Here is a 13,037-nt window from a genome sequence, read left to right on the forward strand (position 1 = left end):
AATACAGAAGACAAAGACCTTAAAAAATAATCGCATATCGCATCGCAATCGCAATATTGGGGCAAAAAATCGCAATTAGATTATTTTCCATAATCGTTCAGCCCTAATTACCAAGTACTGATGTCACAGGTGCTGGTCCAAAACACACCAAGGGCAGAGAGCCTGAAGATGTCTGAGATATGTTGATGTTGGGTGGACAGGATTTCTTTTATTAATAAAACATTATTTAAGGAATCTTAAATCTCAGAGTCAGTGAGCTGTCGGCTTTCAGCCCCGACGGCGTGTTCGTGTACGTGCTGTCGGGTGAGAAATCCGAGAAAGAGAAAGCTGATTCTGATGGTCCGCTCTGTGTTTATGGCTTCCTGCTCTCATTTGCTGTTTGTTGAAATAGTTTTGTGAGCTTTAACCTGAGATTCCGGCATTTCTGGCAAAATACATTTATATTTAAAAGTCGATTCAGGATTTCATGAATCGATATCGCTTTGTTCAAGCTACTCACCTCTCTCTATGTGCCTGCACTTTCAAACGTCCATGCGAAGGACTAAGGGACAATTACAGGACCACGGCCAATCGCAGAGGTCCCATCCCTGACTATCTCTGGACGCTAACCCCCCAAATGCGAACAATCAGAGATTTGGTTGCCCTCTAGAGCCCTGCAGGTCTATTTTCAGTTGAAGATATGGGTGAGTGCTACAGAGTCATGCATTAAATGAAGCACTGAAGCAAAGAGTTTGCAACAATGATGTTTTATAATTGAGTTAATACAATTACTCAGTGGGTGGCTGCAGCTCAGTGTCCACTATAAACACACCGCTTTGCTGAGTGTCAACAACAGATGGTGCTTTCTTCAAAAAAAACCTACTCGTGCAGGTAATTACTCGTGTAGTGCACGAATACCTAAATGCTTGCTCCATGGAGGATGATTGTTGGGATGTTCTCTTTGAGAGCTTTCATTCTTAAATATTTTCACCTGGTAAAATATATCCATCCATCTTCTTCCGCTTATCCGGAGCCGGGTCGCGGGGGCTGCAGCCTAAGCAGAGAAGCCCAGACCTCCCTCTCCCCAGCCACTTCCTCCAGCTTATCTGGGGAACACCAAGGCGTTCCCAGGCCAGCTGAGAGATATAATCTTTCCAGCGTGTCCTGGGTCTGCCCCGGGGCCTCCTCCCGGTGGGACATGCTCGGAAAACCTCGCCCAGGCGGCGCCCAGGAGGCATCCTTGTCAGATGCCCGAACCACCTCAGCTGGATCCTTTTGATGTGGAGCAGCAGCTGCTCTACTCTGAGCCCCTCCCGAATGGCCGAACTTCTCACCCTATCTCTAAGGGAGAGGCCAGCCACCCTTCGGAGGAAGCTCATTTCTGCCGCTTGTATCCGCGATCTCGTTCTTTCGGTCACTACCCACAGCTCGTGACCATAGGTGAGGGTAAGGGCGTAGATCGACCGGTAAATTGAGAGCTTCGCTTTTACGCTCAGCTCCCTCTTCACCACGACGGACCGGTACAGCGTCCGCATCAGTGCAGCCGCAGCACCAATCCGTCTGTCAATCTCCCGCTTTCTTCTCCCATCACTTGTGAACAAGACCCCGAGATACTTAAACTCCTCCACTTGGGGCAGGAACTCATCCCTGACCCGGAGTGGGCACTCCAGACAAAGAGCGATTCAGAAGACCCCTATGAAAAGACCATTGAGGGAACAGTTCACCCGGCCCGGGATAGGGTTACCGGGGCCCCGCCCTGGGGGGGAGGGTGCCCGAGGGCGAGCGTCTGGTGGCTCAGCCGGACACAGCCCAAAAAGGGGACATGGGCCCATCTTCCTGCAGGCCCACCACCCGCAGGAGGCGCCATAGGGGTCTGGTGCAATGTGAGTTAGGCAGCGGCCAGGATCAAAGGTCCTGGCGGACCGATTCCCGGCTACCAAGACTGGTAAAGTATAAAAACTCAATATTGTGCAAAAGTCTTAACCTGCTCATGGTTTATGTATACTTTGCATAGGAGAGGCCACAGTTTCACCTACTGCGATATATTTTTTTGTTCTTTGCCTACTGGCTGATTTTAAAATCATTTTCAGTCCAATGCTGTACCAGAAGAGGAATGTTTTTCCAAACCCTGTTTTAACCTAGCAGCCATCCAAATGTGAAGTGTACTAGAGCAGTGTAGATATGGGTGGGTGACTTTAATCAGCTGTTGTGTGGTGAGTTCAGGGTGAGCTTTGTGGGAGCTGTGAATGTGCGACATGGCACTAAACAAAGCAACCACATGGTGCCTTTCAGAAAACGGGTCATTAGAGGACTGCCGATAAAATATTGTCTAGACTCTGTCAATTCCATAAATGTAATTTTCCTACTTGATTTACAATTTTGCTGAAACTAATTGTAAGAGGAGCATGTGCTCTGAGGAGAGTCAGAAACACACCAGGGTAATAAGAGTGATATTGGATTTTTCATAAACACAGCTCTCCACTAGAAGCCAGGGATGTTCCTGACGTCTTAGTCTGTTTTTCTTTTTTTAATCGCCTAACTCGTCTAAAACTGAGAAACACTCAGATATTATGTTACATTTGAAAAACCGTTAAGTAAACATGCCAAAAACTAATAACATTTGAACAACTAATCACATTCTTCATACCTGGCATTATGCATTATGAGCATTACACACTATACTGCAGACAGACACCCAAGAGGAAAAACACACAATAAACTGATGTCAAACATGAAAACATGTTACTACAAAAGATGTTTGCATATTACTAAAATATGACAACAAATAGCATTTGAAGCGTGTGGCACATCGTGCTGTGCGTTATGATTGATGCATGCTGCAGACTGGTGCTAAGGCTAATACCTGGAACCAGGAGCAGCCTGTTTGTGAATTTGTAGTCCTTTGAGAAGTTCTTGGACTTTAGACATCCACTGCAAATGATTTTCATCAAGTATCAAAAAGATTTCTTGAAAATTTCTCCAATTAATTTAGGCTAAAAATGGAGGACAAGAACAAAAAGATCTGTATTTCAGTCAGAGAGACTTTATTTATCCCCAAGGGGCAATTAAAGTAGATGATACGTTGCCGACCATACAGTGGGGCAAAAAAGTATTTAGTCAGCCACCGATTGTGCAAGTTCCCCCACCTAAGATGATGACAGAGGTCAGTAATTTGCACCAGAGGTACACTTCAACTGTGAGAGACAGAATGTGAAAAAAAAATCCATGAATCCACATGGTAGGATTTGTAAAGAATTTATTCGTAAATCAGGGTGGAAAATAAGTATTTGGTCAATAACAGAGGTCAAACGTTTACTATAGGTCTTTACCAGGTTTGCACACACAGTAGCTGGTATTTTGGCCCATTCCTCCATGCAGATCTTCTCGAGAGCAGTGATGTTTTGGGGCTGTCGCCGAGCAACACGGACTTTCAACTCCCGCCACAGATTTTCTATGGGGTTGAGGTCTGGAGACTGGCTAGGCCACTCCAGGACTTTCAAATGCTTCTTACGGAGCCACTCCTTTGTTGCCCGGGCGGTGTGTTTGGGATCATTGTCATGTTGGAAGACCCAGCCTCGTTTCATCTTCAAAGTTCTCACTGATGGCAGGAGGTTTTGGCTCAAAATCTCACGATACATGGCCCCATTCATTCTGTCCTTAACACGGATCAGTCGTCCTGTCCCCTTGGCAGAAAAACAGCCCCATAGCATGATGTTTCCACCCCCATGCTTCACAGTAGGTATGGTGTTCTTGGGATGCAACTCAGTATTCTTCTTCCTCCAAACACGACGAGTTGAGTTTATACCAAAAAGTTCTACTTTGGTTTCATCTGACCACATGACATTCTCCCAATCCTCTGCTGTATCATCCATGTGCTCTCTGGCAAACTTCAGACGGGCCTGGACATGCACTGGCTTCAGCAGCGGAACACGTCTGGCACTGCGGGATTTGATTCCCTGCCGTTGTAGTGTGTTACTGATGGTGACCTTGGTTACTTTGGTCCCAGCTCTCTGCAGGTCATTCACCAGGTCCCCCCGTGTGGTTCTGGGATCTTTGCTCACCGTTCTCATGATCATTTTGACCCCACGGGATGAGATCTTGCGTGGAGCCCCAGATCGAGGGAGATTATCAGTGGTCTTGTATGTCTTCCATTTTCTGATGATTGCTCCCACAGTTGATTTTTTCACACCAAGCTGCTTGCCTATTGTAGATTCACTCTTCCCAGTCTGGTGCAGGTCTACAATACTTTTCCTGGTGTCCTTCGAAAGCTCTTTGGTCTTGGCCATGGCGGCGTTTGGAGTCTGACTGTTTGAGGCTGTGGACAGGTGTCTTTTATACAGATGATGAGTTCAAACAGGTGCCATTCATACAGGTAACGAGTGGGGGACAGAAAAGCTTCTTACAGAAGACGTTACAGGTCTGTGAGAGCCAGAGATTTTCCTTGTTTGAGGTGACCAAATACTTGTTTTTCACCCTGATTTACGAATAAATTCTTTACAAATCCTACCATGTGGATTCATGGATTTTTTTTTCACATTCTGTCTCTCACAGTTGAAGTGTACCTCTGGTGCAAATTACTGACCTCTGTCATCATTTTAAGTGGGGGAACTTGCACAATCGGTGGCTGACTAAATACTTTTTTGCCCCACTGTACATACAATACACAAACATCACATTGGAGAGACAGGTCAGGCTAGGTAGCACTGGCTGCTCGACCACATGAGCAGCTACCCAAACCGAAACCATAGAAAATGCACAACATAAAGCTCTGTGGAGGATATTTAATTTACAAATGAGGCACTGAGAGGCTCCATCCTCAATCGCAGATTGACGCTGAAAGGTTAAAAACTAAAGCTTCACATTGTTAGTAGTTCCAGTCCCCTCTCTTTATCGCCGCCTCCCATGCCATGCCTCTTGTTGTTACAAGGAGAAAAAATAACTCCCCCCACACTGAGCTACAACAGGGAGATCAGTTTGAGAACAGAAATGGATGGTTAATGTACATTTTTAAAAAGCCGCTTCAATTAAAGCTGTCCAACAAATGATGAAACAGTGTGAGCAGCATGCTCTCACTGTAGAACCTTAAATTTAGCATTTTTATTGTTGTTTTATCACAAAGAAACCTGTTTCTGTCACTAACTTGAATGTCCAATGATCACAGGAGTAACCTTTGTCATGTGTACCTTTTTATTTCTTTTTTTCTGAAGATCTCCCACAACATGTCTACAATACGGACGTTCTCACAGACCAGCAGCTCTGCAATGAGGAGAGCATCTCCAGTTTGGACCAGGAGGAAACGGTTCCTCTGCCGATTAAAGAGGAACACGAGGAACACTGCTTCACTGAGAATGAAGAGCAGCTTTTACTGAAGCAGGAAACTGACACCTTCATGGTGCCTTGCACTAATGAGGAAAGTAATGATAATGAACCCAAAATACGTTCTGACCAGTTCATCTGTCACAGCTCTCCTGGATCTAAGAATCATTACCAGGAAGTAGACAACCGTGTGGACACCAGCACAAAGCTGAAGCCAAAGAAGAGACAACACAGAAACAAAGGTTACAATGTTCCCATTCGTCAGAGTGAATGTAACATTACTACTGAAAAAAAAGAAAATGGCAAATCAAAGCAGTTTGGCTGATATTTCCTTCATATAACTCACCAACACATGCCTTCATGGAGATAACTCTAACTTAGTTTGTCCTGGAAAAATAGTTTGTTCCTTTCTAACAAAAACTCGCTTACTAATAAAAACCATCCTCTTTTCTGCACCGTAGCTATGCTGACAGTCAGAGCTCTGCACAGCCCAATAACCTATTAACTTTAAGTAGTCATGATTTCATAAAATTCTTCACAAGCAAAAGAATTTAGCCATTCAAGAGAGGAAACGATCACATCCTTCCATGAGATCCATCTTCAAGTATTCAACTTAAACATCCACTTATTTTTATTTAGACTGCTTCTTTCAGTCTCTCCAAACCATCAGTGTGTCTATTAGACACAATAGAAATACAATGCATTGATATTAAAAGTGATAATTTTATCAGTGTTAAAAACATTATGTACCACGGGTTTTTATGCTGCTGTAAATTAACCATTACTTTCAAAGCCTTTAGTTGATAAAGCTGCCTCAGGTCATTACAGATCTACCTATTTATTTTTCAAAAATGAGACCTGATAACAGAAATCAGTTAAACTGCAGGTTTGTCTGAAAGACATAACGGTCTGCATGTCCAGTAATTGTTTTTCTCCTAAATTCAGACAAAATGGAGCTTTAGAAACATGACGTTTACTCTGGTTTAACACAACGACTCCAGAAACACTGAAGAGTCTCGGAGTCATTTTTAACCAGCATATGTCCTTTAACGTCCGAGTTAATGGTGATGGTGAAAAACTACACCACACATTTGTTACTTCAAGGCTGAACTATATTGACTCCTTGTTGTTGGCTATTTTAAAGGCTCCCAGAAAAGCACAAGTGGATCTAAGACACTGCAGCAAATGTACAGCAGCACTAACAGGAACTAGAAATGGGAACTATTTCTCCCATGCTGGGTTGTCCTTACTGACTACCTATTAAATCCATAATTGAATTTAAAATCCTTCTTCTCACCTACGAAGTCTTGAATCATCAGGCCCCATTATATCTTAATTACCTCATAGTACTCATACTATCCCAACAGAGGACTCGCGGACTGCAGGCTTGTCTTTATTAACGCACAAGCCTCGGCTGTCAGCTGCACACATACAAATTGGTGGAAGCAAATACATTTAGATGGTGAACGGATAGAAAAAACTCACAATATCATACACCAAATACAACAATGTCTAAGGTCATTATTGGTGTTGAAAAATGTATTTACCTCTCATCACAGTAGTAATGTTTTTATGTGTCCCTTTATTCCTTTAGACCACTATGCATGCAAGGAGGACATTTTCGATGGCAAATGGCTCTTTAACCTGGAGAATAAATCTGGTCTGAACCAGCAGGACCTAGGCCTTCTACAAATAAAAGAGGAAGAGGAGGAACTCTTCACAAATCAGGAGGGAGAGCAGCTTGTGCTGGAGGGAGAGCAGCTTGTGCTGGAGGGAGAGCAGCTTGTACTGGAGGGAGAGCAGCTTGTACTGGAGCAGCAAACCAATCCCTTCATGATCTCTTCAGTTTTTGAGGAACAGAGTTCCTGTAAAGAAGAGCCAAACAGCCAGCTCCTTTCTCACGACTCTCTATGCCAGGGAAGAGCAGATGAGAAACCATATTCTTGTAACACCTGTGGGAAGAGATTTAAATACGTGTCAACATTGAAAGTACACATGAGCATTCACACAGGTGAGAAGCCTTTCTCTTGCGACGCATGTGGGAAAAAATTCAGGAGAAAGGATAACTTGTTGGTCCATATAAGAACTCACACCGGTGAGAAGCCTTTTGCCTGTAACATCTGTGGGAAAGCATTTAGTGACAGATCAAATCTGATATGTCACATTAGATATCACACAGGTGAGAAGCGACATTCTTGCGATACTTGTGGGAAGCGATTTTATCATAAAGGCAATTTAACGGTGCACATGGCGACGCATACAGGTATAAAACCTTACCACTGCAACACTTGTGGAAAAAGATTTATCCGCTTGGAAAAGTTGAAGAGCCACATAACCATTCACACGGGTGAAAAGCCATATTCTTGTGAAGCATGTGGGAAAAATTTCAGAAGACGTGACAAAGTACTGAACCACATGAGAACCCACACAGGTGAAAAGCCCTATCCCTGCAAGATCTGTGGGAAACCGTTTAGGGACGCTTCAAATTTGATACGTCATGTTAGGTTTCACACAGGTGAGAAGCCATATTCTTGTGCCACGTGTGGAAAAAGATTTACACAAAGCGGTAATTTGACTGCCCACATGAAAACTCACACACATATAAAGCCTTATCAATGCAACACATGTGGGAAAAAATTTACCTGCTTATCAAAGTTGCAAAGGCACACAAGAACTCACACAGGTGAGAAGCCGTATTCTTGTAAAACATGTGGAAAAGGTTTTGGCCAAATGAGGGATTTAACTGTCCACATAAGGACTCACACAGGTGATAAGCCCTACTCCTGTGTAACCTGTGGTAAAAGCTTCAGTCAGAACAGTCATTTGAATGTCCACATGAGAACTCACACAGGTGAGAGGCCATATTCTTGCAAAACTTGTGGTAAGACTTTCAGTCAAAATAGTCATTTGACTGTCCACATGGGGTCTCACACAAGTGAGAGTTCTTGCAAAACATTTGGAGAAGTTTTTACTCAAAGTGGTGGGAGTGTTCACTGAAACATTGATACAAATCACATGGCAAAGAGAAATTGTATTCAAATAATTATGTCACGTTATTAAGAAATGGTTGGGGAGAGATGCATCGTCAAAAACAGGAAATGTGTCAAGAAGCCAATAGAAGGGAAGCGGGGAGAAAATCCTCCACATCTTATGGAGCGATAGGTCCAAATGTAAAAAATTCAGCTTGCTAGAGTGCATGAAGAAGGTCAAGAAGAGACAACGGTGAGTGTTTTACAGCCATCGTTAAACACAGTGGGGACTCTGTTTTGGTTTGGGGCTGCATTTCAGCCACTGATGTTGGCAGTCTTATCAAAACTGATGAAATTATGAACCTATTAAAGAAGTGTCTGTGCATCTGTAAAGCTGTAAAGTGTCAGCATGACACTGGGCCTCATTTACTAATGTTTACGTAGAATTACTCTGTGTAACGAAAAAAAAAAATGTTCCCAAGAAAAATTATTGTTGGATTTATAAAACATACAACCGGCCTATTTAGTTTTTACTGCTTATTTTAATAAATCTGAAGTGTTCGGAATCAACAACCTTGTAGAATCTCCATACAGTTTGCATACTATCTGCAGACTGACCCGCCCCAATTTTCTACATAAGGACACATTTCCCTCCAGATGAAGTGGAGAAAGTGGTGATAATGTGGTAAAGAGAGACGCCTGCACCTCTAGGCAGGAAATAAGGAGAAAGTGTGACTGCACAAAATTAAATAATAATGTCTGAGGTCCAAGGTGGAAGCTTTCCAAAGTGTTTCCACAGGAGTGATAACTTTTTAAAAATAAATAAAAAGCGATAATGAGTCTGAAATGCAGGAGTTCATTTCCCCTGAAACACTTATTTTCGCTCAAGTAAGAAAGAAAATTTGAAAAAGGCGCTATGACTAACAGACGGAGGACAAGGACCACATGGAGTAATCTGTCAGCCTCATATGAAAAGCTCAATGCAATGAAAACAGAAAATCCAGATTCTTCAGCATCAAGGGTGTAGTACCAAAAACATATATATTGTAAATGATCACATCCAGCAATGGTAGAAGTCATTTTCAGTGGAAAAATAAGAACATTTAAGAAACAATAAAACACAGATTAATAGAATATTTTTAAATTAATAGATGAGGCTGTGGATGCTGCCCGCCACTCTGTTGTGGTAAAGACAGGTTTGGTGTTCCCTCAAATAAGCTGGAGGAGGTAGCAGGATTGAGGGAGGTCTAGGCGGCTCTCCTTAGGCCTCTGCCCCATGACCCTGTCCCACATAAGTGGAAGAAAATGAGTGGATGAAGGTTGACTCCCACACCTCTTTGCATCCATATATTTTTTGTTTGTTTGTTTGCGCTTATCCGGGGTCGCAGGGGGCAGCAGCTCCCTCTCCCCAGCCACCTCCTCCTAATCTCTTTAGGATTCCTGGGTCTGCCCCTCTGCCTCACCAAGGAGGCACCCAGGGGGCATTCTTGTCAGCTGCCCTTACCACCTGAACTGCCGCCTTTCAATATGGAGGTGTAGCAGCTTTACTCTGAGTCCCTCCCAGATGGCCAGACTCTTCACCCTTTCTCTAAGGGAGAAGCCAGCCACCCTTTGGAGAAAGCTTATTCCGCCATCAAAGCTTGTGACCATAGTTGAGAGTTAGGGACGCAGACCATTACGAACCGGTACAGCGTCCACATCACTGCAGCCGCAGCACCAATCTGTGTGTCGATCTCATTTTCCCCTCTCCCCAAGACTTCAATACTTCTCTCCTTGGAGAGAACAAGTCTGATTTATTGCCGGCAATGTGGACCGCGCAATTGCAAGTCGTATAAGGACTGAATGGCGAATAGCAACAGGCCAGACACCGCTTATTCCTGAAGCACCTCCCACACAACACTAAGAAACAGTCAAATGCCTTCTCCAGGTCCACAAAACACATGTAGACTGGGCAAACTCCCATGCACCCTCAAGTATCCTTGAGAGGATAAAGAACTGGTCCAATTTTTCCACTTGGCCCGTTGGTACGAATCAATCAAAAAAATTAAATCCAAAGTCCCACAGGGTAATCAATCCCAATAGGACTCCTCCTTCTTCTCCCCAGCATCCTTTGGAATGCTGTCAAAGTTCTGCCCAATGTGGGAGTTGAAGATGTGGCATTCCCAGCACAACATCACTATATATTCATGTGCCCCACAGATCTCCTCCACCACTTGATCCAACTCACCAGGTGGTGATCAGCGCCTCTCTTCACCTGAGTGTCCAGAACATATAGCCAAAGATGGTAAATGGGCTGGTTCTTATTAAGCGCTTTTCTACTCTTCCGTGGACTCAAAGCGCTTTACACAACTTGTAAAGCATTCACACAAACACATTTTCTACGTAAGTGCTTTCTAACTAACATTCACACACACCTTCATACACTGATGAATCCATCGGCGTATGAAGGTTAGTATCTTGCCCAAGGATATTTGGCAGCCAGGAATCAAACCACCAACCTTCCGATCAGTAGATGACCTGCTCTACTGCCTGAGCTACAGCCACCCTGATGATAGGATTACAAAGTCAATCATCGACCTGCGGCCTAGGGTGTCCTGGTGCCACAGTCTGTCCTTATGTTCAAACATTGTGTTTGTTATGGACAAATTGTTATTTGCACAGAAGTCAACACAACACTTATTGTAGGGTCTACCTTGGAATATGAAACACTTTGAGGTGACTGTTGTGTTATGGCGCTGTATAAATAAAATTTAATTTAATTTAATTGAACACCGCTCAGGTTCAGATCTGGCAGGCCATTCCTCCCAGTCACGCCCCTCCAGGTCTCACTTTCGTTGCTCACATGAGCATTGCAGTCTCGCAGTAGGACGACCCTCAAGCACCACACCCAGGTACTCCAAGAAGGCTGAGTACTCTAAGCTGTCAGTTTATACATGCGCTGAATACACTGTTTTCATTTAGTGTTTTTGTTTTCTTTACCTGTGCTATTTATTTTGTGGTATATGATCATTTGGAAAACTGTAAATAAGGCTATAATAATTGGGGGGGGGGGTTATTGTTTTTTGTAGCAAATTCAAATTCCTACTGCAGCCAGGCTGTGATTTGTTTGCTATCCATTGTCAGAGGGGTTACAACATTTGTTTGCAAAATACAAAGAAATTCAGTTATGAAAATACTGATAAATCACAGATTTTCCTGTAAAAAATTGTGCATTTGCACTGTTTGTAAATGAGGCTCGGTGATTCCAGACCAGTGAATAAACCAATAAAACCATACCTGGTTAGCACACAGTGGAGCACAATCCCAGAATCCAGGGATTGTGTTGACAGAAAATGAAACAAAAGGCAGCCAACATCAAAACAAAAGCTTTTTAAAGCTGTTCAATCAGCCTGGAGGACTTTTCCTAAAGACTTTGATTTTGCCTTACTTGTAAACAAAATATAAAGAAGCTTGTGTGTGTGTGTGTGTGTGTGTGTGTGTGTGTGTGTGTGTGTGTGTGTGTTAACAGGTCTAAACTTTAACTTAAAATGTTGTCCTAGATTCAACGATTTACACCTTGGGCTTGTTTTCGCTACTATAATCTATTACCAGGTTACCGGCAATGTAAGTCCTGTAGTTAATGACCCCCAATTTTTTTTAAATTTTTTCAGTAATGATGGAAATTTGGCTGTATAATAAAATTGAGAAAAGAGTGAGAGTTCTTCAGCTTATGGCATGCATCTGCATGACTGCATGACATTTAGGATTTGTTTTCTTTATGAGAGCAAAACAAACTTTTTAAATGTTATTTTTTTATTGAAAAATGGCATGTACAAAATTCCAGAAGTGTATTTTTTGTCAATACATGTCAGAGATGTAACTGTCTAAATCTGGTAATTTTCTTTCTACCTCAGTAGTGTTTGAATTATGATGCAAAGAAACCATAGACTTCTCCCTGATAACTAGACTTTAATGTTTTAGAACCTGTTTCATTTTGTATCTGTTCAATCATATAAACTGTGTTTCAGTGTGAGGCTAGCTTACTGAAGATGTGTAAACATTATCTGTAGTATTGTCAAGCGTGCTATATAAGTGAAGTACAAATGGTTTTTTGCTTTTTTTACAAGGCTTTCCAAAATGAGTCTTTCCAATACGAATTCAAAATGATGTTTAGGAAATGTATATGAAAATGACTATTGTAACAATGAGCATCATCATAACTAAATGATGATATAATAAGTGTTCAGTACTTGTTTTTGTGATCCAAAATATGTATTCTAACAATAAATATTCATAAAGAAATTGTAAGAATAACATACTATATTATACGATATCATACTATAAATAAGAACATACTACATTTTGAAGCTGCAAGCAATTAGTCTTCAATGGGTCCCAGACAGGGACATTCAAATTCTTTTTAAAATGAGGAACAGTTCATTTATAACATGCAGGGACTTTTTAATATCACGACCCACCTTCTGAAAGGTTACGTTCCAGACAGTATTATAGAATAAATTTGGTTCATTTCATTAAACTCTTGGTCTCAAAGTGAGCAATCGTAAGATGTCTTGACATTGTGCGAGGTGTTGGTTAAAACAAGTGCTTTCTCATCTGTAACAGCAGATGTTTTTTCTCATTTAAGAAGAAGGCAGTAAAGACACTTTGAATAAACAGAATTTGCAACATTGTTGTTGCAATATGGCACAGTCATTAATAGGATGAGGGACCTATGGAATCTTCAAGACCCATAGCACAAGTCACCATCAAGTGCAGGATCTACCAAGGACATGC

General features: G+C 42.3%; 1 protein-coding gene across 1 annotated transcript; it reads left to right on the plus strand.

Annotated features, from left to right (window-relative positions):
• Positions 1-679: 679 nt before the first annotated feature.
• LOC102215347 (gastrula zinc finger protein XlCGF57.1-like) lies at positions 680-10,602 on the plus strand. The gene is made up of 3 exons (XM_013907934.1): positions 680-683; positions 5,187-5,537; positions 6,890-10,602. The coding sequence occupies exons 1-3, from the start codon at positions 680-682 to the stop codon at positions 8,290-8,292; spliced, it is 1,758 nt and encodes a 585-aa protein (XP_013763388.1). The 3' UTR covers positions 8,293-10,602.
• The last annotated feature ends 2,435 nt before the right edge of the window (positions 10,603-13,037 follow it).

This window comes from Pundamilia nyererei, unplaced genomic scaffold, assembly GCF_000239375.1.
Source record: "Pundamilia nyererei isolate P.nyererei 1_Seehausen unplaced genomic scaffold, PunNye1.0 scaffold00622, whole genome shotgun sequence".
Taxonomy (NCBI): domain Eukaryota; kingdom Metazoa; phylum Chordata; class Actinopteri; order Cichliformes; family Cichlidae; genus Pundamilia; species Pundamilia nyererei.

Bases quoted from the DNA above. Each gene is read 5' to 3' on its own strand.
- LOC102215347 (XM_013907934.1), top strand. The intron at 5,538-6,889 runs GTTACAATGTTC...TTATTCCTTTAG, and splicing joins GAGACAACACAGAAACAAAG to ACCACTATGCATGCAAGGAG.